This window comes from Etheostoma spectabile, chromosome 1, assembly GCF_008692095.1.
Source record: "Etheostoma spectabile isolate EspeVRDwgs_2016 chromosome 1, UIUC_Espe_1.0, whole genome shotgun sequence".
Lineage (NCBI taxonomy): Eukaryota > Metazoa > Chordata > Actinopteri > Perciformes > Percidae > Etheostoma > Etheostoma spectabile.
This window is the reverse complement of record NC_045733.1, coordinates 16,571,288-16,595,893: the sequence shown is the minus strand read 5'-3', so window position 1 is coordinate 16,595,893 and position 24,606 is coordinate 16,571,288. Positions and strand designations below refer to the sequence as shown.

General features: G+C 39.7%; 1 protein-coding gene across 1 annotated transcript in view; it reads left to right on the top strand.

Annotated features, from left to right (window-relative positions):
* Positions 1-8,710: 8,710 nt before the first annotated feature.
* The window catches only part of tnfaip8l3 (tumor necrosis factor, alpha-induced protein 8-like 3), a 23,025-nt gene continuing 7,129 nt past the window's right edge, over positions 8,711-24,606 (top strand). The window contains exon 1 of the mRNA XM_032518818.1: positions 8,711-9,112. Within this exon, the coding sequence (XP_032374709.1) occupies positions 9,067-9,112 (46 nt within the window). The 5' untranslated portion in view covers positions 8,711-9,066. The remainder of the gene's footprint in view (positions 9,113-24,606) is intronic.

The following is a 24,606-nucleotide window of genomic DNA, read 5'->3' as shown; positions in this document are numbered from 1 at the left end:
TAGTGTAACATGTCAAAAAAAAGTGTTAGTATTGCACGTTGAAAAAAAAGTGATAAAATGTCACAGGAATGTACTGTATGTCAAAAGAAATGCGATAGTATAGTGTGTCAAAGAAATTCTGGAAGGCCGCGCAAACTCCACCAAGAAAAGGCTAAGCCTTGACTGGGAAGAGATCCGTAGTCAGTGCCTGCGGTGCTGTCTTACTGTTTGCGGCATTGCCAACCTCTGATCAAACACGAGACCAAGCAGTATTGACAAAAATCAATAAAAAGTCAGTAAAAAGTGATAAAAAGTTAAAAAAGATTTTAAAAATAGTATAGTGTGTCGAAAAAAAATCGAATAGAGTGATAAAACATCGTAGTACATCAAAGAAATTCTGGACGAACATACAAAGTCCACCCACACAGGGTAAGCCTTGACTGGGAGCCGATCCAGCTGACAGAGTCTTCCCTGCTGGTAAAGTTTGCAGAACTGTTAACCATTGAGCCCTCATGACAGTGAAAAACAGGGATTGAAAACAGTCAATATACCATGTTGGAAAAAATGATTAAAAGTCGTAAGAAGTGATGAAAAGTCATAGTATAGGATGTAAAAAAAAATCATATTATAGCATGTCAGTGAAAGTGATAAAAAGTCATAGTCTAGTATGTAAAAAAAATCATGTTATGGCATGTTGAAAAAAGTGATAAAAATGATGGTATAGTATGTAAAAAAAATCATATTATAGCATGTCAATGAAAGTGATATAAAGTCATAGTAAAGTATGTAAAAAAATCATATTATGGCATATTGAAAAAAGTGATAAAAAGTTATAGATAGTAGGTAAAAAAATCATATTATAGCATGTCAATGAAAGTATAGAAAGTCTTAGTATAATATGTGAAAAAAATTATATACATAGCATGTCAAGAAAGTGTAAAAAGTCAGTAGTAAGGATGTAAAAAAATCATATTATGGCATATTGAAAAAAGTGATAAAAAGTTATAGTATAGTATGTAAAAAAATCATATTATAGCATGTCAATGAAAGTGATAGAAAGTCTTAGTATAATATGTGAAAAAAATTATATAATAGCATGTCAAGAAAAGTGATAAAAAGTCATAGTATAGGATGTAAAAAAATCATTTTATAGCATGTCGAAAAAATTAATAAAAAGTCATAGTATTGTACATCAAAAAAGTGATTAAAAAAAGGTCATAGTATAGTCTTTCAAAGAAGGTCTGGAATATCATGCCAACAAATCGATCCAGGGGTAAAGGTCTGCATTTCCTTCCTGGGGAGCATATCGAACATGACACTGGATTGTAGTGATAAAAAAGTCAATACACCATGTCAAAAAAAAGTCATTGTATAGTATTACAATAAATGTGATAGAAAAGTCATAATATAGTAAGTCGAAAATAGTCACAGCAATGCATGTTAGAAAAAGTGATAAAAAAGAAACTAATTATATAGTGTGTCGAAAAAAGGGATAAGAAGGTCATGTGACAGTACGACAAAAACGTTCATAATATAGTATCTTCTTCTGAAAAAAGTGATAAAAAAGTCATGGTATTGTTTGTAAAAAAAAGTCGTGAACAAACACATTATAAATGTAGAAAAAGCCTGATCGAAGCACACCACTTAAACAGGGATAACACAAAAACTGTAAAAGATGTCAAAAAGCTGAGTACCAACATGAGTTCTGCTGAATCATCTTTCGCACAAACATACAAGTAGATTTTCAGCTGTTCCTCCAGAGGTGTCACCCATTAGCTGTCTTACTATTAGTGATGCAAGTGAGTGAAAGTCAATCTCCATTTCCCTGACACACAACCACCTGGGAGCTGTGTGTGCTGATTACAGGGAGATGAGAAGAGAAAAACACACACGTGATTGGTGGGCTATTCACCATCGGCAACAGACCATTTCATTTCAGCAACAAGTTTACCGCATGTCAGAACTGTGTGTGTGTGTGTGTGTGTGTGTGTGTGTGTGTGTGTGTGTGTGTGCGTGTCACAGGCTGTTCCTGTTCCTGTTTTTAATTCGTTATTTTCATTAACCACTGTCTCCTCTTTGTCCTCAATCAGGATGCAAATCATTTCAAGTATACTGCAGTAGCTCTGCACTTTGTCAGATGGAGCTTGCACATTTACCAGGAAAACAATCCCCTTCACAATAAATGTCATCATCTCTGTAAAGCTTGATGTGTCTATTGAGAGGTAGGAGAGAATGAAGTAAAACGGGGGTGGGCAATCAATTTGTTCTCCCACAACCCAGAGATCCTTCAGGCGACACTTTGTTTGTTAGTCTATTTCTGCTAATAAAGTTAAAATTAGAGGTTGACTAAAGGCTATCTATCTATCTATCTATCTATCTATCTATCCACTTTAACATTTTGATGAACCCTCTGAGCCTCAGCATTGCTCTAAACTAAATGCTTAAGTCAGCATGTTAACACTGTCACAATAACAATGCTAACATGCTTATGTTCAGCAGGCATAATATTTACCATGTTTACCATTTTAGTTTGGCTTGTAAGCATGCAAACTAGCAGTAAACGCAAAGTTGAGGCTAGTGAGAATGCCATTTTGGGCGTATGCGGTCTGACGTTAAAGTGCCCAACAAATTCAAACATTTACCTGATGAAAAGGTATTACTATTTATCAGTAGGGGAGCAATGTATTTAGTAAATGACATGGCAAAACGTCCAAAAGTTTTTGAGATATTTCACTGAAATCCAAAATTGTATTTACTGTAAATTTATTAAGTCATTTTTTATTTTATTTTTGTCACGATTTAGGCAGTTTGAGCTGTGTAGTGGAGACAGTGTGGAGTGGTCCAGTGTACAGAGTACATACTGAGCTAATGCCAAGTCTCCAGGCTCCAAACTTTGGGATTTCAGGCATCTGCTAAATAGATCTGTGGTGTATTTCACTTCAAATCTACTGGGGATTGTGGTGTGTGTATGTGTGTGTGTGTGTGTGTGTGTGTGTGTGTGTGTGTGTGTGTGTGGTGTGTGGTGTGTGTGTGTGGTGGGGTGTGTGTGGGTGTGTGTGTGTGTGTGTGTCACTGAAATATTTTTAAAAGCAAATTGAATAATATTTGTGGTCTCAAACTATGACCGTTTTGCCTGCTTTTGGCAGAAAGATAGTCTGTGTGTCTGTCATCAGGCTAATGTCTTTTACAAATTGAACCTTTTCACACTGTGAAACACATTTTTAATAGTTAATGGTAAGACACCTCAAAAATGCATACACAATATCAATATTGCAAATCTACAACCCAGATCTGCATTTCCCTCGGACCTCGGAGGGGGTATTACTCTAATGTTTTAAGGTATCATAACAGCTTGCCTTGCATAGTCCGATGCACTTCTAGGTAGTCAGTCTGTTCTTCCTCTTGAGGAAGTCCATGGTTCTTCATTTGTGGTTTTTGTTGGTCACATGATGGATATTTTCCTTCTCATTCCATGTATTTCTATTGCTCCATGACAGATTTATAAGAGGCAGGATGCCAGACAGCTTTGAAAATAACTCAGACGAAAGAGCCTTGCAGCAAAAGGTTTAGACTGTCCTGCCTTGTGCTGTGATTGACAACCTGATTGATTCACACACACACACACACACACACCACCCCCACCCACCACACACACACCACACCACACACACACACACACAACACCACACACACACACACACACACACACACACACACACACACACACACACACACACACACAACCACCCACATTATGTTGTGCTAAAAATCTTAAATGCCAGTGGCCATATTGTGTCTCTGTTTCAGTCCCCTGCTGGATTACTGCTTCATTAAATATAGCGTTGGTTGCCATAGGAACATCTACCAGAAAGACATTGTTGGGACATTGTCAATGCAAAATGTAGCCTCCTACAGGTAGCAATGACACTGTTCTCCATTACGCCAATTTCATGTTTCTCAGAATGTGTACTCATGTGAACTGCATATTTAATTGCTTTTACTAATCATAACAATTAAATCATAATACATCTGATTTCTTAAGGACAGTGGTCACAGCTGAAGCCACATGTGCAAAACTCTAACTACAGTCTGCACTACCAACAGGAACACAACTCTTACCACTCTTATAGTTTGAATAATTTAAGTGACTACACACTAATAAATAGTTTATTTTAAGAAAAGAGTGAAATTCCTTCACATGAACATTTTTGTTTTACAACATACCAGTTTTAAGGGGGAAAAAAGGAATGAAAATCAGCAGTTTGCTTTAATAGATATATCATTTCATTTTGCCGGTAGTAGTTCATGTAATGACTGGAAAAAAGGTCATAAACTAAAGATACGTAATAACAAAGAACATTGGATGTCCTCTCTCGCCATGCACCTGCATCATCTCTAAATAAAAATCAATGTGGTGTTGCCATTGCTTCCACCTCCATTACTTTCTAAAAAAGTTTTACTATAGTAAATGTTGTTTTTTTCACATTTTCACAACTGTGTGTGTAACATCAGACATCTTACCTGAACATATTGATTTCTTTGCACTTTTACCTGTTCAATGTTTCTCTCAAACGGTACAATGTATAACTGTGTAATTCTTATTTCATGTTTCTTCATTTCCAAAAAAGGCTCTGAGCTTTCCCTGTATACTGTAAATAGAGCATGTGTTCACTAACAAGTCTAAAACAAGAAACCCTTGCAATCAGTAGTGTTTGAAATGCACCAGGCTGAAATCCATTCTGTTTTGTATGGGAGGTTAACAGTGTTGACAGCAGAGTGTTAGCATTTGAACAAAACGCTGTAAATCCACAGTGTTGTGCTCATTGTGGTTAAAGTTGTGAGATAAGTGTGTAGAGTTTTGAAAACTGTGTTCAAGCAATGAAAAACAAACTAGAGTTTGGTCTACATGAACTGCTGCTGTGCAGACTGCAGTTAGAGTCTTGCACACGTAGTTGGAGTTGTGCCCACGGTCTTCAAATATTAAAAACTGTATTTTAAACAGAAGGGAATCTTTTTCATCAGTCCGCTCCGTCTGAATACAATCCAGACTGGAAGGTTCTCTTCCAGAAAAGGCACTGGATCACCTCATTGCCTTTTCATGCTTCCCACTTTGCAAAGTCAGCTCATTTCTTTCCTATTGAACATCAGAGGAAAGCGGTGACGCACATCCTTACAGGAGTTCTTCTTCTTCTTCTTTTTTTAGTCCTCCTTTTCTGCCCGCTTTCAACATGAGCCGTAATGGAGGTTTCTGTTTGAGCCTGCAAAGTTTGCTACAGCTGCTAGTCTTACGTAACATCAGTACTGTTATTTCTCTTCATTTTCTGCCCATCGAGTTGTCTGTCAGCACCAGTTTGAGTTTGACTGGGAAAGTAATGGAATTAAAAACATTACCAAAATGTCCAACACAGCATTTAACAATATATCAGCTATTAGGTGTACTACTTTATATTAGTGTCCATTGTGTAACCTGCACAAACAGACTGATAGGACACCAAAAACTCTGATGCAGTGTTAAAACATTTGTCATTAAAGAACATGAAACTTCTTATAATATAACACTGAAACAATGCACTTTGTCTCCTCTCGCCGGCTCTAAACTTAAATTCTGCTACAAAACAAAGTTTAGATTCCTTCAATCCTTACAGTACAGCCATACATCCATGTTACTACTTCATATTTGTATACTTTACAGTTCTACTCCACTACATTTCCCTCTGTCTATGTAGTAATTATAATAACTAGTTATTGGAAAGGGAGACTTATATTTTAGTTTATTGAATTTGTAATAGATTAAATTACCACTGTCCTCCCACAGTCTAAAGACATGCTTAGGTAAAGTGATGCATCTAACTTGCCTGTAGGTGTGATTTGATGGTAAGTTTGATGGATGTCAACCCTGTGACCAGAGTGACCTTGGATAGGCTCCCGCCCATTGTGACCCTGCAAAGGAGAGATAATGAATAATGAATAATAGTTTAAACAACCCAGCAGTGTAGGTACAACATTAAAATGCGACTACAAGTAAATTAGATAGTGAAAGTAGTCGTATAATAGAGATTATATTATAACACTCTAAGATGGGCCATATTTTGCATAATGACTACTACTTTTAATATCAAAGTGTTTTGCTGATAATACTTATGTACTTATACTTTAGGTAAGATTTTGAATGCAGGACTTTCACTGGTATTGGATGGTATTTGGTTCTTCTTTCACCAGTGGTTAGTGTCTCCCATTAGTGTGGTTGGTTTGTCCTATCACACAGAGACACAGTAGATTTGTCAGTAGCGTGTAGTTACATAAGCTAAGCAACTTACAACTAAATGGCACCACATCACTAACGGCACATTTTTGGAGCTGCTGATGATGGTGATTATGTCAGAAACAGAATTACTGAGGCGGATTCAAAAGGTTTTAATGCAAGGCCAGAGGGACTGACCTGTGCATAACAATAATATTTTGCTTCAATTTCACACTTGGGTTCTTAAAGAAAAATACTCTTGCAAGCAAACCAAGATACTGTGGACTCACTTTTATGCTTTTTTGTCTTAGGGATATAGCACAATAAACAACGGTATTGCTAGGATTAAAGTAGCTCAGCTCGTTGTGATCACTGGCATATCTTTTTTGTTACTGCAATATTGCAAAAGAGAATTCACACACACGTGCGCACAGGGTTGGAGATAAATGAGCCTTGGGCGGTGGGCAGACAGCCCAATGCCATCTGGTGCCCAGAGTGCATGCTGAGCACCAGTCAGCTCCACACCTGGGAGATGGTATCGCCTGCAACCGTTGTCAGACCACCGACTGCACGCTCGCCATGGCCCACACTTTTGATTCTGAGTTTTATGGTGTCTCACAGACTGCAGACAAAAAGAGAAACCCACCCAAAAATGGTATCACACCTGTTATACATCTGCCTACAAACAGCATTTTTCCAGAATGACTTTGTTTTTGTTTATTGTTCTCAGCTGTGGGAGAGAGTTTTTCGTGATTAGTGAGTTATCACCTTTCTTTAAAACACAGTGCCTTGCTGCTTTAATCTGTTATGTCTTCTACAAAAAACTCCTCGGTGCGTGGTTGTTGATTATGTAAAATTGTGAGTCAACAAATAATCTGTTGTTTTTTTATTCTGATGCCAAACCCTGACACTGATTGTAAATCTAATGCAGCTGTGCTGGAAATAAATACCAAGAGACACATTTGGTTTTCTTAATTTGGAGTTGTGATTCTGGCCCCCCTATTCATGTTCTGTAAGTCCAACTCCTGAGGTAAAGGTATGGCTATTTGCGCCACCATGTTCACTAGCTAATCCTGAACTTTATCTGCATGTTGCTTGGTGCATGAAGTAAGCATGAGGTTACGTAGATAGGTTATCAGAGCTTTTTCTTTTAAAAACACCTGCCATGCCGCAAACAAAAGTGTGTTTGATGAGAGCGGTGAGAAGGATCCAAAACAATTACATCACAGTCTGTAAAACCAAAATAATGGTCTGAAAGACATTAAAATGCTCTGTAGAGCTGAGAGGAACTGCCATAGTTATATTGTACTTCTCTGTGGGTTTAGTGCAGAATCAAAGACCACACCGGTTTTGCAGACTTATTGTGAATACATTACATTGGGAAGAAGAAATGTTAAGTTTGCATTATTGTTCCCTTTTTTATCCCTTGTGTTGTTGTCTCCATCGACCATGATGCAACTTTTTGTTTTTCTGGGTCAAAATGTAAAACTCATTCCAACCTTTTGGTCGTCTTTTTTCTGTGCTTTATTCACATAGTTTTCATCATTCAATTATCAATTTTTCTTTACATGCTATAAAATTGAATAAAACCCCCAAATTCGAAGAAAAAAGTGAACTGATCAGTGAACTTCTGAAAAGCATTGCATGTTCGTACCTCCATGTTATTTTCGTTTTAAATTTGGTTGAACGAATCCCACATTTCTTATACTTTTTGAAAATGGGTCAGATTAGACCCAGAGGACAACAGGAGGGTTAATAATTCTCCAAATCATATATTTGTTGAAAGGTAATGCATTTCAAGGCAGCAAGTGTTCTGACATCTCTCTTTCCTGGGGCACACAAGGACACACTGAAAATATGAAATATGAAATTAAATATTGCATGCTGGTGCATCTTTGCACATCTATCAAAACCAAGTAACTAGCCTGTGCAACAAATGGCAACAAATAAATTCACTATAAGCCAGTAATGCAGGTATGCATACATATTCGATCAGTGATGGAAAGGACTAATACAAATCAAAAAGGACTTTCCTGTCAAGTTTAAATGTCAGATTCATCTAATGGTTATGGTGCAAAGTAAAACCGTAACCTGGCCTGACTTCATGTGAACCACAGATAGTAAGTGACTGATTTTATAACAGCCAGTAACAAGGGGTCATGGGATTTTTACTGCTGGAGATGAATTTCAAGTTGCCATGAATGAGTCTCTCCCATTGCTTTGCTAACACACAGGCAGCCCTCTTACCCAGAGACAGAGAGGGAGGGCGAGAGGAAGAGAGAGAGAGGAAGAGACGGCACTTACAGCATACAGAAAGAGGTAGAGAAAGAGTTTGAGTGGGGCAGGCATGAAGAGGCTGAGTGTGACAGCACGGAATGAGAGGAGGAGGAGGAGGAGGAGGAGGAGGAGGGACCAAGAGGCAGGGACATGGGAGGGAGAAACCGAGCGGGGGGCGGATCGAGAGTGAGCAAGGGGAGGGAACATCAGACACAGGGAAAGTAGATGAGAGGGAGAAGGAACGAGGGAAGCTGAGGGAGTCAGGAGAAGAGAGGAGAGCAAAAGGAAAAGAGAGCAACTAAAAAGGAGGACAGCTCAGCAAATCAGTCCAGTAGCATTCCTCTCGCAGCTGCACTGATTCACACTGGGAGGGGAAGTTTAGCACACCAAGAGGTGCTAAACTACGGGAACCAAAAACCAGGAAAACCAAACCAAATATACAGGAAATTGCATTTGCAGTTTTATTTTCTCTGGGTAAAGAACTCCGAAGACTTCCTTTAGAGGAAAGAGAACAAGGAGAAAGAGGAATCAGAGAGCTTCTGCAGCCTCCGATTGTCCTGCAGGGGAAGATGGATTCAGACTCTGGAGAGCAGAGTGACGGAGACCTGTCTCCAGGTAAGCCTCAAGACCATTACTGCAACTACAACCCTACCATGTTGTGGTAAATAGACCTCTACATTGTAGTGTATTTGTTTATTGAGAGGGTCAGTGGATTCTTCCTGCCTGTTTTCCAGCATGTGTTTTATCTGGCACTGGACCCTCAACATAGACACATTTTGTTAATGGGGCTCTACCAATTTATTTCACAATAAAGGCATCCCTACACCAATCAGCAGTTTGCCTACACATTTGAAAACTTTTTTAAAGAACCCACTCCCAAATCAAGAATCACACACTTTTTCACCTTTAGGAGTCACTTTATCCAGGATCTGTAGCCTTGAGATGTATCAAAGGCAAGCTGCCTTTGAGCTCTGATGCTGGGGACTGAAATAGTGTCGTTGAGTGTGCGAATGAAAGCCGGCTCAGTCACCACCAGGAACAGGCAAGCTCCAACACGTGTAGCCAGTTTGTTCATCAACACATCCAGCTACTGTGGGAGCACAGCCTCCCCCACTTCTTCCTCTTCTCCGTGGTGCATTACACACTCAGGAAGAATTGTTTTTGTTTTATGTTGTCAGAGTAAACAGTTGGACTCAAACCTTAAACACACACACACACACACACACACACAAACACTCCTTGAAGTTTAATGTCTCTCATTGGCTATTTCCCAGCATTCCAAGCGAGTGGGCGATTTATTGAACTGTGATCCTGTAGAGAATTCAAGCCAGGAGATGAATCTGGACTTGGAGATAAGTTGGAGTTCAACGATCATGAATCAAATCTCCAAGAGGTTTTTAAAACACAGCGCAGCATACCGGAATGTTCAAATAGTCTTCGCTTTGCTACGTAACTCTCTGTAAAGACCTAGACTGATGCCTTAAATTACTTTGTCCTCTACTAGAGAGATGTAGGTTTCCCTGAAAGGATTTCCCATTAGACACCTGTATGAACTGTCCCTGGGTAATTTTAGCGGGGCTGTTATAGGTGTTAAATAATGGACATCATTTTTTAGGGCATGTTGTTGCCACTGTTAGTGATGGTGTAATAATGATGCTGTGGCTGTTTGCCTCTTCATTTGACGGCATGGAGCTGTGTATGTTAATAATGCTCTGCTGAACTCTGGCCATCTGTCTATCCATCTGGCTCTGTGTCTGTCTGTCTGTCTGTCTGTTGGTCCATTTGCAAGGAGAGAGGAACCTTAATATGGGTGCCAGAAAGTTTTAGGAACATCATCAGTAGGGGATGATACTGTACATCTGTATCATCTGCCAACAGTTTATCATGACTTTGCGGGAACATACACGGCCACTTTCTTAAGCAAAGTGGCATGTTATCTGTACGCATTTTGAGCTATCCGTGTGTATGTCTACGCTGTATACAGATCCTCATGAATGGAAACGCAATACACAGCGACCGTAAACATCACGTGGCGTGTTATCAACGGTTGTGTTTAGGAAACGTCACAAACAGGTTGGGTTGGATTTGGGAAAAGAATAATCGGTTAAGTTTAGGAAAACAACAATGGGGTTGGCTTTAGTGAAAGAAGAAAGCGGAGGTTGAATTTAGGAACCGGGACACACAGAACCCAATCCCTGGTCACCTGGGTGAAAGTCCTGTGTTTCACCCATTCACTACCCTGACCAACCTCACTATGCAGATGTTCACCCTTTCATACTTCTCACTACGGCAATCAAAGGGTAATGTAAGTCAATGGAGGCCAAACGGCGTTGATATGCATGCTAAAAAGCGAGTATGCGTCTTGATGACACTCCGATGATGGCATACCAATTGATGTGTCATACATACGCCGTTTCATGAGATTAGTCTGCATCTGCTGATTTTACGCAAACTGTTCCATGTTAAAACCTGAATCAGTACTTTTACTCGAGGCTTTATCCTGTGAAGTGATGTACACGTTTTCCAGAGACTGAGGCAGAAGTAAAGCGTGTTCACATTTTCCTTTTTCTAAAAATGCTTTGATCTGCTATAGCCTCCAGCAATGTAATGTGACATAATGTTTGTAATGTAAGAGCATGTAATTCTTGTGTCTTTTGAATGTGTCCGCTATGTTACACACGTTAAAAAAGGAAGTGTGACGTGAGAACAAAAGCAGAATGACAATTTTCCCGGTCGAGAGAAAGAGAGAACTTGACTCATACTCAAAATGTATTGTGTCTGTCAGTTAAACAGAAAACTGGTGTGGCTGACTTTATGAGGTCAAATGTCCCGATGAAACCCGAGACAAGTTTATTTTGAAAACAGGCATATTTTGAAATAATTGCTGTACACAAACTGACCCTCATTCCTGGAAGTGGATGAGGGATGTGTATTTGATCTGTGCTTTCAATCTGTATTCTGGCACAAAACTTTAGTGTAAATATTGAGGTATTTAGTTACAAGTGCCCTTCTCTGGCCTTGAGCTGTTAGTGGTCCTATGCTCAAATAGATTTATGCTCCAATACTGTCTATATCAGCAATTAGTGATGTTTGGTAGACACCTAGATAACACTTGTGTTTGGCAGTATGTAAAACCGGTTCTGTTAAAATTGTTTCTTCCTCTTCCTGGTTTCGCTCATGTGAATGTAGATTGTTTTGCAATATGCAAAAAAGGTCCTTGAACTTGGATAATAACTTACACTAAAAGTCAATTCAATTCTATTTTGAGCATAGGGTCAATATCGAGTCCTTTCTGCTGATATGTCTGCTGGAAGCTTTCCTACTTTATTTTTTTCAACCTGTGTTGTTCAATTATCTCACACCAGTAGTTTCAGGGGAGATTTGTGCATCATAGTTTTTTATGACAGGTTATCATTTCAGAGGCAGGATGGACTATGAAGTGAGACAGTGCATCAATAGAGAGAGTGCAACAGTTTATTTTCTTCATTATGTTTTTCTAGCTTTGCTCCACAGTCGTCTGCCTTATGTTGTGTTAAAGCACAAAGATCAGGGCACCCAGATAGCTCAGCTGGTAGAGCGGGTGCCCATATATAGAGGTTCACTCGTCATACGCAGCGGGCCTGGGCTAAACTCCGAGCTGCGGCCCTGGGCTGCATTTCATTCCCCCTTATCCCTCCCCTTTCATGTCTTCAGCTGTACTGTCATAAATAAAGTCTGAATATGCCCATAAAAATAAAAAACATAAAAAAGCACAAAGATCATCTACAGCACATAGCTTAACTGTAACTATTCTGAAAGAAATTCCCTTCAGGCCTTACACAACAAATACACTCACACATAAAGATTCAAATTTCCTCCCATAATCCTCCAGTCAGCGAGACATGCAATGACCACGCCCCTGACCATCCCTATACCCACAAACTGATTCCTCCAGCAGTCCTGTCCTTCCTTCCTGTGGTGGAGTGGCCACACCTTATTATGAGTCAAAGCCAGGTCTGGATGTCAACACACCTGTTCTGCTGGAGGGCTGTTGTCCACACAATGAGCGCACAGCAGAGAATATACTGTACATTGCATTTCACTAAACAATGATACCTGTGCTTTCTGGTTTAAATTATTTGTTAGTTGTTATATTTGTCTGACATGTTGGTGAATAATCAACCCACGGTCTATTTTTGCCTGATTCATCATGGTGAATGCGACTCACTATAACACCATAATCCAATTTGCCATCCCCAGAGCTATTTCTAGCCATTTGTGTTTATTTTGAATTTTCTATGGATAACAGACTTGTTGAAAAGAGAAGCTGTTGTAATCACAGCTGTGGGATGCATGAGGGCATGAGGGCTGCTGCTGTGGTTCTATTATAAACAAAAAAGCTGAAGATGTTTGATGACCAGGTAATGTTCAGTATTCACACATTGGCACACTGACAAATGTGACAACTATTGCCGTTGTTAATTGCCACTAATCCATGCTTCCATAAACACTTCAAAGATCCGTGCTGCAATACAGCACCCAGTATCAGCCTCATTACTGCCATGTTGGCAGACTGGCCACATGCTTTACACATGAGAGACAGGCCGAGTGGGCCAGCCCTGCATACACTGTAACACACACACACACACACACACACACACACACACTAAAATAGCCTGCACTCTTCTTGCTCATTTCCTTGGTCTCCTAACACATGCATCCCTGATTTTTTTTTTCTCCGCCTTTAATCTGGCCCACAGATGGAGAGTGCTTACTGCACCCCAGTCCTCTGCACACACACACACACACACACACACACACACACACACACACACACACACACACACACACACACACAAAAGCCACACACACACGCGACACCATGAGCTGGTTCTGGAAAATTGTAACATGAACTGAGAAAAAAAAGAAAACAGGAGTAAAGTCGTAAGTGGAAAAGGCGACTCAGGAGAATTCTTTTTTTCCTCTAGCTGCAGTGAAGGACAAACCCTAAAACTTTAAGGCCCCAGACCGGTGTGTTTGTGTGTGTGTGTGTGTGTGTGTGTGTGTGTGTGTGTGTGTGTGTGTGTGTGTGTGTGTGTCTGAGCATTTTCCTTCATGAGCAAATGCATGCATTGACAAAATAATACTGTGGCATTTCATAGTGTCTGTGGGACATTTGGAGAGAGAACTGTTTCCCCACGGCTGGGCCATTACTGAAACATGAAATTAGACCGCAGAGGCATTTTGACAAGGCCTCATAGAGACACACTCAGGAGGAGGAGAAGGCTGTGGTTTAACTGGAGGGCTAGTCGGAGCAAACCAAACAGTCACTAGTGGCGCCTGGTGTGAGAGGCGAGCTATTTGAGGGAGAGCAGTGTGTATTAAGGAAAGGCTGCGATGGCATCAGTGGAGCACTGAGCCTGTACAGGTATCTGAGGATACTGAACATGGCAGCTGTGATGCAGGAGCTTGTATTTTTTTGTTTTATTTATTTATATATAAATTCACAATCTTTGATAAAAATTGTTGAGGAAAAGTTGTTTCTTTTAGGTACAGTTCCTGCTTGAACTTACTGTAAAATGTTTTGGTCAGTGGAAGCCACAGCAGTGTGGGTTCGTCTTTCCTACCGTCTCCTAATATAAACTCACCATGCAGATTATATCATATTAATAAACTTTTCCTCTCCCACTTTAGGCAACAAATAGGCAACAGAAAACGAGGCGGAGTGGGAGGCAATTACACACAAAGCGTTTCACACTTAACTCTGGCACAACTGAAGTAACAATGCTAATTATAGCATTTTAAGATTATGGTAGTTAAAAGTAAAATACCCATACACTGTATGTTCGGCACAGTATATCACAACAGTTAGTGTAGCAGTATGTCACATTAAACTGGGTTTAGTGTCCATTTAAAACGGTTTGCCTCTAGGAGGGTAGAAGGCAGTGGAACAGACAGAAGTCATGGGCAATAATGCAAACCGAGAGAAATTAAAGTTCAGCACTCTGTTTGAATTAACATATGGAAGGGTTTGGCTCTGGATGGTAGTGGAGAGGGTTAAGTTAAAAGAAGGAATGTAGTCTCTACAAGTCAGAAACAAATCTGTGTGTGTATGTGTGTGTGTGTGTGTGTGTGTGTGTGTGTGTGTGTGTGTGTGTGTGTGTGTGTGTGTGTGTGTGTGTGTGTGTGTGTGTGTGTGTGTGTGTGTGAGAAACCACAGTTATTTCCTGGTCGTTAGTTAGTGGTGGGTTGGCAGCCAGGAGAGCAGCAGCACTTTGGCTTCACACTAAAGCGTGTCATGCCAGTGAGGGCCTTGAAGGCCAAAGCTTAAAGCATATCCACTTTTATCACTCCAGCCAAAGCAAGAGCAACCTTTTAATTGAGGCAGCATAGACAGCTGAAACTCCGCCCCTTCTCCTGGCTAACCTTTGCTCCCCTATTATTTATAACTCCATGTAATTTTCTCATTGAGCATTTATTTCATCTGCCTTCTTGAAAAGAAATCTGTAACATCTTCTGCTGCACTGCCTAGTAGGATTCTTGCACCTCATAATTTAAAAATAAAACACCGTATGATGCTCGCCAGGGGGAAACTTTGTTAGCCTCACTCATGGGAGCTGCATCTGTTAATGCTAAATGTTATAATAATACATATCCAAAGTCCTGAAGGCACTATCAAAAGTTATCATCTAAACAAAGTTGACATCGTATCATGTGTTAGTATGCAAAAAACTTAAGTTACTTAGTTTTAGTGTATATATGTGATTGTACCTTGGTTTCTTCCTTTATGGTACTCATTACTGTAATGCTCTCTTCAAATGTCATTTTATCGATATTTGAAATCTCTGCTGCCTAAAAAACATATAGATGATCCAGCCCCCTCTCCTTCCTATTATTATATATTTGCCATATTTGTTCAAAATGCTGAAATAGCTGCAATATTAATAGCAATGTTATAGCAATAAAAGTTGGATGATTTAGTATATTATACACACTACAATGACAGGGGCCACTTTAATCTCTAAGTACTTTAACTTTTGATACTTTAGGTACTTTTTGTTTCTAATACATTTTTACTTTTACTTTAAGGGGCTGTATTCTACATTCAGAATATTAATGTAGTCGCAAATATGTAAGATATAATGGACTAAGGGTGTACAGTGAATGAAAACACACACTTTCTTTGTGTGTTGTAACCCGAGCTCCTATGTTCTTTTTTGATAGCCGGTCCAGTCATCATTGCATGTTAGTGCATATGGCAGTAAAAAAAACATGGGTATTTCACATATTGGGAAGCGGTCTATGAGAGCTGTGTGGAGGCAATCTCAATCTGCTGTCTTTTTTCAGTATTTTGAGTACAGCAAAATGTTGAACACATTAACCCTAACCCCGTAAACACCTATTCTATCACTGGTTAATTACAAATGTCACTGTGGCCCCTGTGAGCGTTTAATTAGCCATTGCCATGCTGTCAAAGCATCATGGGGACTGTAGTTGGGGACTGCTAACAAAATCATTATTTTAACATTGTTAAAGTGGCAGGATCTTTAAATATTACCTTGCAGTACAGTAAACGGCCATTTAACGTAGATTATTGACAGAAGACCCACTGAGTCATGGATGCTAGTGGAGGGGAGGGTAGCTGTGGCAGGGGGCGGGGCTTTAGCTCTAGACAAGGCCAATGACAGACTGGGCCTCTTGTTATTTGAAGCTTCCCAGTGCCTCACTTCTACGTAAACTCAGTCATAGTGGCTGAGCTAGTAAACAAACCAGGAGGCCAAAGTTATGGGGAAAGCTGGCAAGGTCTGGATGAGTGTGCATGTGTGTATTTGTGTGTGCGCGTGCATGCGTGTGTGCGTGCGTGCATGCACGTGTGTTTATCTCTTTGTAAACGATGCCACGGCATGCTGAGACTTGGCTGAAGTCTATGAGAGGAGCGACTCACCCGGTCCCGGAAAACACTTAACTTCCTTGCCCCTCAAGCTCGGCTCAATGTGGACCTGATGAGAAATGAACAGAGAAAAGAAACAGCTGGACAAAAAGAAGATGAGAGCTTCATGAATACAAGACAAAGAAAAATGCTATATCTGGTTCTTCATACAGCTGCACATGATGCAAAAGGAAATGATGGTGGCAACATGTGTTTGATGTTGTGTGGGTCTGTGTCTGACGTAAATGCACTTTGACAGTAGACAATCAAAATATGGCCATATGGACATATCTCTTCCTTTAACACCCCCACTTCCTCCATCCTTCTTTCTATCACTCCTCCTCGCTGGCTTTAAAGGAAGTGACACATCTGCAGGCTTTCAGAAGGGCTGTGATTGTATAATGTATATTTTTATTTTCTTCTCCATGTGCTAATTCGGAGCATTTTTGAAGCAAACATATCCTCTTTCTTCCCATTCATTCTACCTTCTCCTGCTTACTTCTATTAGTCTTGACTGAATGGTGAAAATGAAAATGTAGCCTACATGTTGCCAGCTCTGGCCAACTCTCCCTCTTTCTTATGCATTATGCACTTCTCCTTTCTCTGAAGAAGAAAAGAAGAAGAAGAAAAGACCCAATATTTTATCATCCTCTGTTTTATTAGGCCTCAGTCTCACAGTCTATCATTATGGTTCACACACAAACACACACACCCAGACATCTGTACTATAAATAGTGTTCTATGAATTAAATCATTTTTGAGGTGGTTATCTACAGTCTTAAAGTCAAATTAACCAGCAATCACTTAAAAGCTGTTTGTGCTGTGACACATTTCGACCGTGAAGTTTGATTGTAGTTGCCATTTCTTTTCTTTGTTTGCAGTATCCGGTCACTTTCTCTTCCAGACAAACTGCTGCTGTCGCTGATAAAAATGTAAAAAAAAGACAGTTTCAGAGACATACATAACACATAGAGCTGTAAATGCAAAACCTGGCTGTTCTGTATTTTGGATCATTATTGTGTTGTGCAAATTATTAGTGGACATTTATGTATCCATGTAGAAATGCTCAGTATTTTTTGTCCTCCACCAACGCCCACCTGACAGCTGACCATCGTGGCAGAGTAGTTTTCCAGAGAAGCTCCCAGAGTGAGGAAGCAGAGAGGGGACACAGTCTCCAGCCAGTTCTCATGCCCGGTCAGAGCCATAGATATAGACAGTGCAGTTGCATTGGGGCACGTGGGGTGGGCGGGCCAAAGAGAGAGTCATGGTTTTCTTTTCTTTTTTGGTAAATAAGGCTACAGAAATCTAACAAACTTTAAAAACTGTTCAATTAAATTAATAATTTCCGAACTTTTTGGGTATTTCTCTCATACACAGTACAGATATGCAATGATGCTAGCTGGGTATTTACATTTTCTCCAGTGTCAAGCTTCTATTTGATTATGTGGGCAGACAATATACGGTGGCTTGTTTAGGTGCAAATTCTGTCAAAATGGACAAGCTGAGCACATCTGGACCCAAGCGAGAAGTCATGCCTTTCAAACAGTAAAGCAGCATTAACCAGCATGCACTAGGGCTCTTCATATTAACATTATGCCATTGTGCAGAATGGCAGACTTCAGTGAGCCACAGCTGGTAAAGACATTAGATCTACAACAAAGAAGAGCTCAAAGGACAAGTCTCACAGGGCCCTGCAGTCCAGTCTGTGTTCTAACAGGATGTGCTGATACCCACTTGCATCCTCTGTAGACCAGAGCCCAGCCAAGGCTGGAGCCAAAGGTGGTGATATGTGATTGCTGACATCTTTCTCTGCATCTCGCCCTTTTCTCTGCCGATCCTTGTGACAGGCGATCAAGCCAGCGACGCATTAATCAAACAGACATCTATGGCCACTGCCTCATTTTGGTGGTTCAGCTCTACAGGGACATGGCCATCACAAATAAGAGACAGAGCGAGGCAGAGAAAGAGATGAGAGATGGAGCATTAGCATTAAATACGCAATCTGTTCTTGTGTCCCTCCTGACTCCAAAAGGCTCCTAAGTGCTTTTCCCTGAACTGTTATTCACAGTAGAGACACTTAGACCAGTCCCTGGATAACACACACTTGTAGGTTCAAACATTTCCTCCTTCTGTATATCAGACCTCTTCATTACAGCTACATTGACCTGCATCAATTTGCTTTTATTGAAATGCACTCTCACAGTAACAGGTTTGTAATTTTCTCCCATTAGGCGTTTGCCAGTAATTCAGTCAAACCATGTTTGGCTGCACATTGCTATGTATTCATACCAATACACCTAGAACATCTTAAAGTGTTCCATCTTCATTTAGACGGCTTGTTATGCCTTTCTTTTGACTTTTCATTATAATTAAATCCCTTTGTCTTTTGACTTAAGCCAAGACACTCACAAACCCAATGGGCAGGAATATGTTTATTGTGGGTTTCATGAATAGAGCCTGGCCGATAATAGAAAATTAATATATCGGCCAATATCAATCTGAGACAGCTTTTAAAAGATCTGATAATGATATATTAGCAATATTTATTTTGTAGCATGAACAATGAACAATTTTGATAAAATCCAATCATTTTGTTTATGAAATAACTGTCAGATTTGCAATGAATGGGATGTTACACAGATGAAATGCAAATGTACTTAGTTCAGGTATAGAAGACAAACTTTTTTTTAGCCTACCTCCAACATATATTTGGCATTTCTATAGTACAGATAAACTCAGTCCAGCTAAAATACAATAATGTTATCATGATACCAATATTTTGAGAGGATGCAGCTTCTTATGTCTCACCTCATCTATGTGCGAAAAATGGAAACTAGGTCCAAGCAGAAACAGGTACCACCTGCCCAAGCTATTATCAGCACAAAAAAATCTTAACATTCATTTCTCATGTGTTTTACACAAAGTTAGCAGTGTGCCTTTTAAAAAGGCTTGGGGATCTGTGAGGAGTGTGAATCAGTATGTTCTGCTATTACACTTTCTCTCAGTAAAGCCCGAGTTAGCTGTACATTCCAGTTTCAGCCGGAGGCAATAAATTGTCTACAAAAGTCAATGAACTTTAAACCTTGTGACCCCACTTCATATGAGTGGGAGTCATTAAGGCATTAAAAAGGAGTTGTTTATTAACCCTAAAGATTTGACTGCCCCTCTACATTCCGAGCAGCTGTTAATGGCACGGCGAATGACCTATTTCAGCACCAGAGTGCCCTTTAAAAACTGTCTGAGAGATTTTTTACGTGACATGAATAATGCACATCAATGCATTACACCGTACTGTGTCTCACTCTCATTCTCTCAGTAGAAATATGTTTCTCTGTTTCTCTGTCTTTATCATCATTTACTTTCATCCAGATACCAGCAGTTGGAAAAGAATAATATTTAAGTGAACAATTTCTGCTGCTCTCTCCTTTATTCTGATTTACTCAAATAGTGTACATTAGTACAATTTTGATGTACTTGAACTTGCAGATTTCCATTTTAAGCTACTTTATTCTTCTACTCCACTACAAGTCACTAAGAACTAAGCTTTTTACTACATTACATTTATCTGACGTTGACTACTTTTAAAATTTTACACAGAAAAAAATGACTTTAAAAAAAAACGGTATACTATTAAGGGTTGAACTACATTTATCACTGCAGTACGAATCATTCTTAGACACTGGAGAAGCCAAGTAAGGCCTAGGTTTACAGACTGGCTGACGTTAATGACTGACACAGACTCATTTGAAGATCTTATTGCAAGACTTAATGATCGCAAGGGTGAATTCTACAAGGTCTGGTCTCATTTCCTGCATTTTATTCAATTTGAACTGACTAGTGCCCCATAATCAATGTTATTATCAAGCCTAATTCAATCTCAGCCAACACCCTCCCCCCTGCCCCGTCTTATTATTGTTGTTATTATTATTATTATTATTATTATTATTTTTATTTGTTTCCTATTGTACTTATTATTCAGGTGAGTGTGTTTTTTTGTTGTTGTTTTTCTGTCTTTCCGGCCCAGATTGCTGCATAGTGCGTGTTCAGTGCAAGAAGGGTTGAATTACAAATATGAACGTATTTAAAGTATGGGTACTTTCATTGTTTTGACTTAAAGTGCAAATTGTTTCTCATACTTCTATACTGTCAAAGTAAAATTTGGGACTTTTAGTCGTAACAGAGTTTATTTTGTGTGATATTGTTACTTTCACTTAAGTAAAACACCGAGATGCTTCCTCCAACATGGCTGGCCACGCTCTGGTACCAGCTGGCTAACACACCATCCCTCTCTTCCCCACGCCAGTCTATTGGCCCCTCAGGCTTGCTTAACACTAACCCTGCAGACTATTAAAGACCTCTTTGCAGTTGCTGAATGACCTGCTCCATTGTTTTCCTCAATGCTGCTGGAGAAAGTCTGCAGTGTCTCCTCACTGGAAACCGAAAGCATACGAAAAGGTCAAGGCAAAAGAAGAGGAAGTCAAGCTGTCACCCTTGTTTACGTCTCTTACCTTTCTTTTCCCTGACATTTTCTTGGTATGGATACATTGTCACAGTAATCTTGTGTTTGTACATTGTGAAATGGCAGCGCTGATTTATTACTGAGGCTTTTCTTGCACTTCGCACCACAGCATGACCTCACAAGCTGTCAGACTTTAAAGTTTTTATATGAAATATGAACTTATGCAACTACAACAGAAGTCCCATAAACATGAGGCAAAGGGGGATTACTGTAGAAGTGTTGTTTCTCTTATAAAACGAACTATTTTAAAAAGAAAAATGTCTGGAAAAGTCTGTTTTAGTATTTTGAAGGTGAAAAGAATGCTGCCATTCATTTTAGAGAGGCATGCATCGACTACTCAGTTATTAAACAAATTAAAATAATAGCTTGCACGTGAAATGTAAATGCACAGCAGGGGACTTTGGTGATATCCAACTGGGCAACACATTAGATTTGCAGAGCTCGATAGCTTTTACCAAAAACACTCCTAACCTCTCTTACCTTTGTACATCTTTGAGTCAGGTTGTCTCTTAGCAACATTTCATGTTTGTAATGTTAATAGGAAGGAGTGTCTGTGCTGAGCAATAGAAAATATGACAAATTGACATTTTTCTGTTTGGTTTTCTCTCTTATTATCAAACGTCACACATTCATCCTGTGCCACAGTAATATGCAAACCTAATAGAAAAATGATTGTGTATGAACACCTGTGTTTGTTGTGTGAGCGCATACGGGATTGTGTGGTGAACAAGTATCAGTGTCGGTCTGGAAAAAAAAACATATCCCATGCACCTGTGCACAGAGTGTGACCTGGTTGTGTCTAATACTAAACATGAGCATGTTGTCATTAGCAACCCCAAACAGCTGTGTGTGTGTGTGTGTGTGTGTGTGTGTGTGTGTGTGTGTGTGTGTGTGGTTTGTGTGTGTGTGCGTGCGTGCGTGCGTGCGTGCGTGCGTGCGTGTGTGTGTGTGTGTGTGATTCAGATACCTGAGACTTTTAGGTTTTCGTGCCCTGCAGAAGTTCTGATTGATTCAGAGCTAAAATATTATGAGAAGTAAAAGACAAGCTCAGGATAGAAAATAATGTTTTCTTAAAAACAAGAAAATGCATTATTTTTAATTTCAAGGTTATTTTGGTGTTTATTTCCATTACTTTTAATCTTTAGACACCATAGGTTCCTATTCATTGTTGTGGTATTGGTGTTTTGTCTAATTTTGGTAGTCTGTTTTTCTGTCTTGTGTTTGGCTCCGTTTCGTGTTTTAATTTGACGGTCTGGTTTTCTGTCTTGCCTTGTCTTGCTTTACTTCCTTTTTCCCGTTCTTATGAGTTCAACCTGTTTCCCAGCCTTTGTGTCACCTGTGTCTTGTTCCCTCGTTACCCTTTGTATTTAGTCTCTGTGTCCTCCTTGTCCTGTGTCAGTGCAGTGTGTAATGTTTGGATCGTCTTTGTGTTGTCTCGGTGATGTTTTGCCTGTTCCAGTTTTGCATTTTTCCTGTTCATATTTTTCATATATTGCCTGCTGTTCCAGGACACCTTTTGTTTGTCAGATTTCATTATACTCATGTCTGCAGTCTTGCACTTGGGTCCTACATTCCCTGAAATGACATTCATTTAAACATTCATTTTAATTGTTCAACAAATCTAGGTGAAAATGCCTTTGTTTATATTACATATTACCATATATTATATTGTACAACATATATACTGTATATATATTGTTTTTCATATGTACATATATACAGTATACATCTCTCTCTCTCTCTCTATATATATATATATATATACAGAGAGAGAGAGAGAGAGAGAGAGAGAGATATGTGTGTGTGTTTTGCATATGCTTGCCTTTTGTCTTAGTTAATAGTAGTAGTTAGTTGATAATACCTTAACTAGTTAGTGGCTGCAGATCATTTAAAGTAAAGGCAGCGTTGGTTTTAAAGCAGCATCTCCTCCCCTTGCCCTCGGGACTCTGACCACGCAGAGAGCTGCGTCGCTGCTCCAGAGCAGAGCAGACCAGGCCAGGGACCGCAAGCTCACCAGCAAACCAACACCTGATATTATTATAACAAATGTTTAATACAAACACGACTACTGTTAGCAATGTGGCGATGACACGCATTGAGCCCAGGCTTGTACTGTGGGGGGGAGGAGTACGTGCAGCGGGACTAGGAGGAATTTCATTGGTTTGCTCAAAGGCAGTGATTGGTAAAGCAGCTACAGATGACGGATATTTTTCAGTCCTTTTTCAGAGCCCGTCGGTGTATATTAGAAATAGTTACCAACTCTGCCTTTAAAAACATAATTGCTCTCTATTTAGTGATCAATATCTTTGATCTTCATCACAGTAAATATATAATGGATAATGATGACTGAGAATTCTACTTATTTAAAAGAGATTCTGCTGTCAAGACATGAATCACAACAGATAAAAACAGCCAATAAAAGACACACACACAGATTCACACACATTCAGTTGCCTCAGTCAGGCGCGTGATTTTGGCAGCGTTCCAGCTGATAAGCCAAGGGCCTCCAGCGTTGACTCTGTAAAGGCCAGTCGGCCCTCATCAGCGTTAGCTGCTGGTCCTGGTGGACCATACCTCCGGTTACTCTGGAAAGACACCAACACAAGCCTCACGACCCTGTTCCACAGTCCAGCTGCCCAACATGCTGCAAAAAATCTCCAGATTAGCAAGTCTTTTTTATTTCATATTCATCTTTCAACTGTTCGCTTTCATTTCTAAAGAATGCTGCATTTCAGAGACTTAAAGGCAAGGCAAGGCATGGCAGCTTTATTTGTACAGTACATTTCAGCAACGGGGCAATTCAAAGCACATAAAACATTAAAGAGCACTTAAAACGAATAAAAAATGAAAAATGGATAAAATACGACTTACAGTGCAGTATAAGAAATGAAACAATTAAAAATATAAAAGCAGATAAAATACAAGATTTTAGGCTGCTAGTATGGGATAATGTATAAGCCGTTGGGCCATACACTGCTAATACCTGTAATCCTTGCCGTTCCCAGAACCGGCCGGGCCCAATGGTCTTACTTTTTAATTCTCTTTATGTGCTTATATAGAATGTCATACAGTTTCAACTAAATTGAACAATTATTTAAAGAAAGGCAACATCAAAAAGAAAGGTCTTCAGCAAACTGCGTTTTTGTAACAAAACTGGTAGCAAAGATACTGCACCAAGAATTCATTTTTGTTGTCTGGTCTCAATACGAGGCCACTTTGTTTTTGTACGGTTTTGAAAAGTCAGCAACACAATCATTTTTCATCCATCTTTTAGTTCAAGCAGTGGTCAACACAGTGATTGGCTGCGACCACAAAGGTTGTCCAGAGGTGTCAAGAAAGAAGTACAAATACTTTGTTATCTTACTTCAGTGGACATTTGTTCTATTACCTTACATTTTCATGTAATTATCTGTACTTTCTACTCTTTACATTTTAAAAATAGCCTTGTTACTCCTATTTCCGTTTGGCTTGTTTTCATTACGGCTTGTCAATGATGAGAAGTATAAACATATACTATTCCGACACCCTATTGGTGTGTACGCGATCCATCGCACACATGACACAGATCACGTCACACTCCAGCAAGGAAATAGCAGACGTATGTAGCCTAGAACGAAGAAGTCCGTGGCAGAAACTCTAGAGAACTCGAGCGAAATGTCCCAACCAAGCACCAGCGAGGCG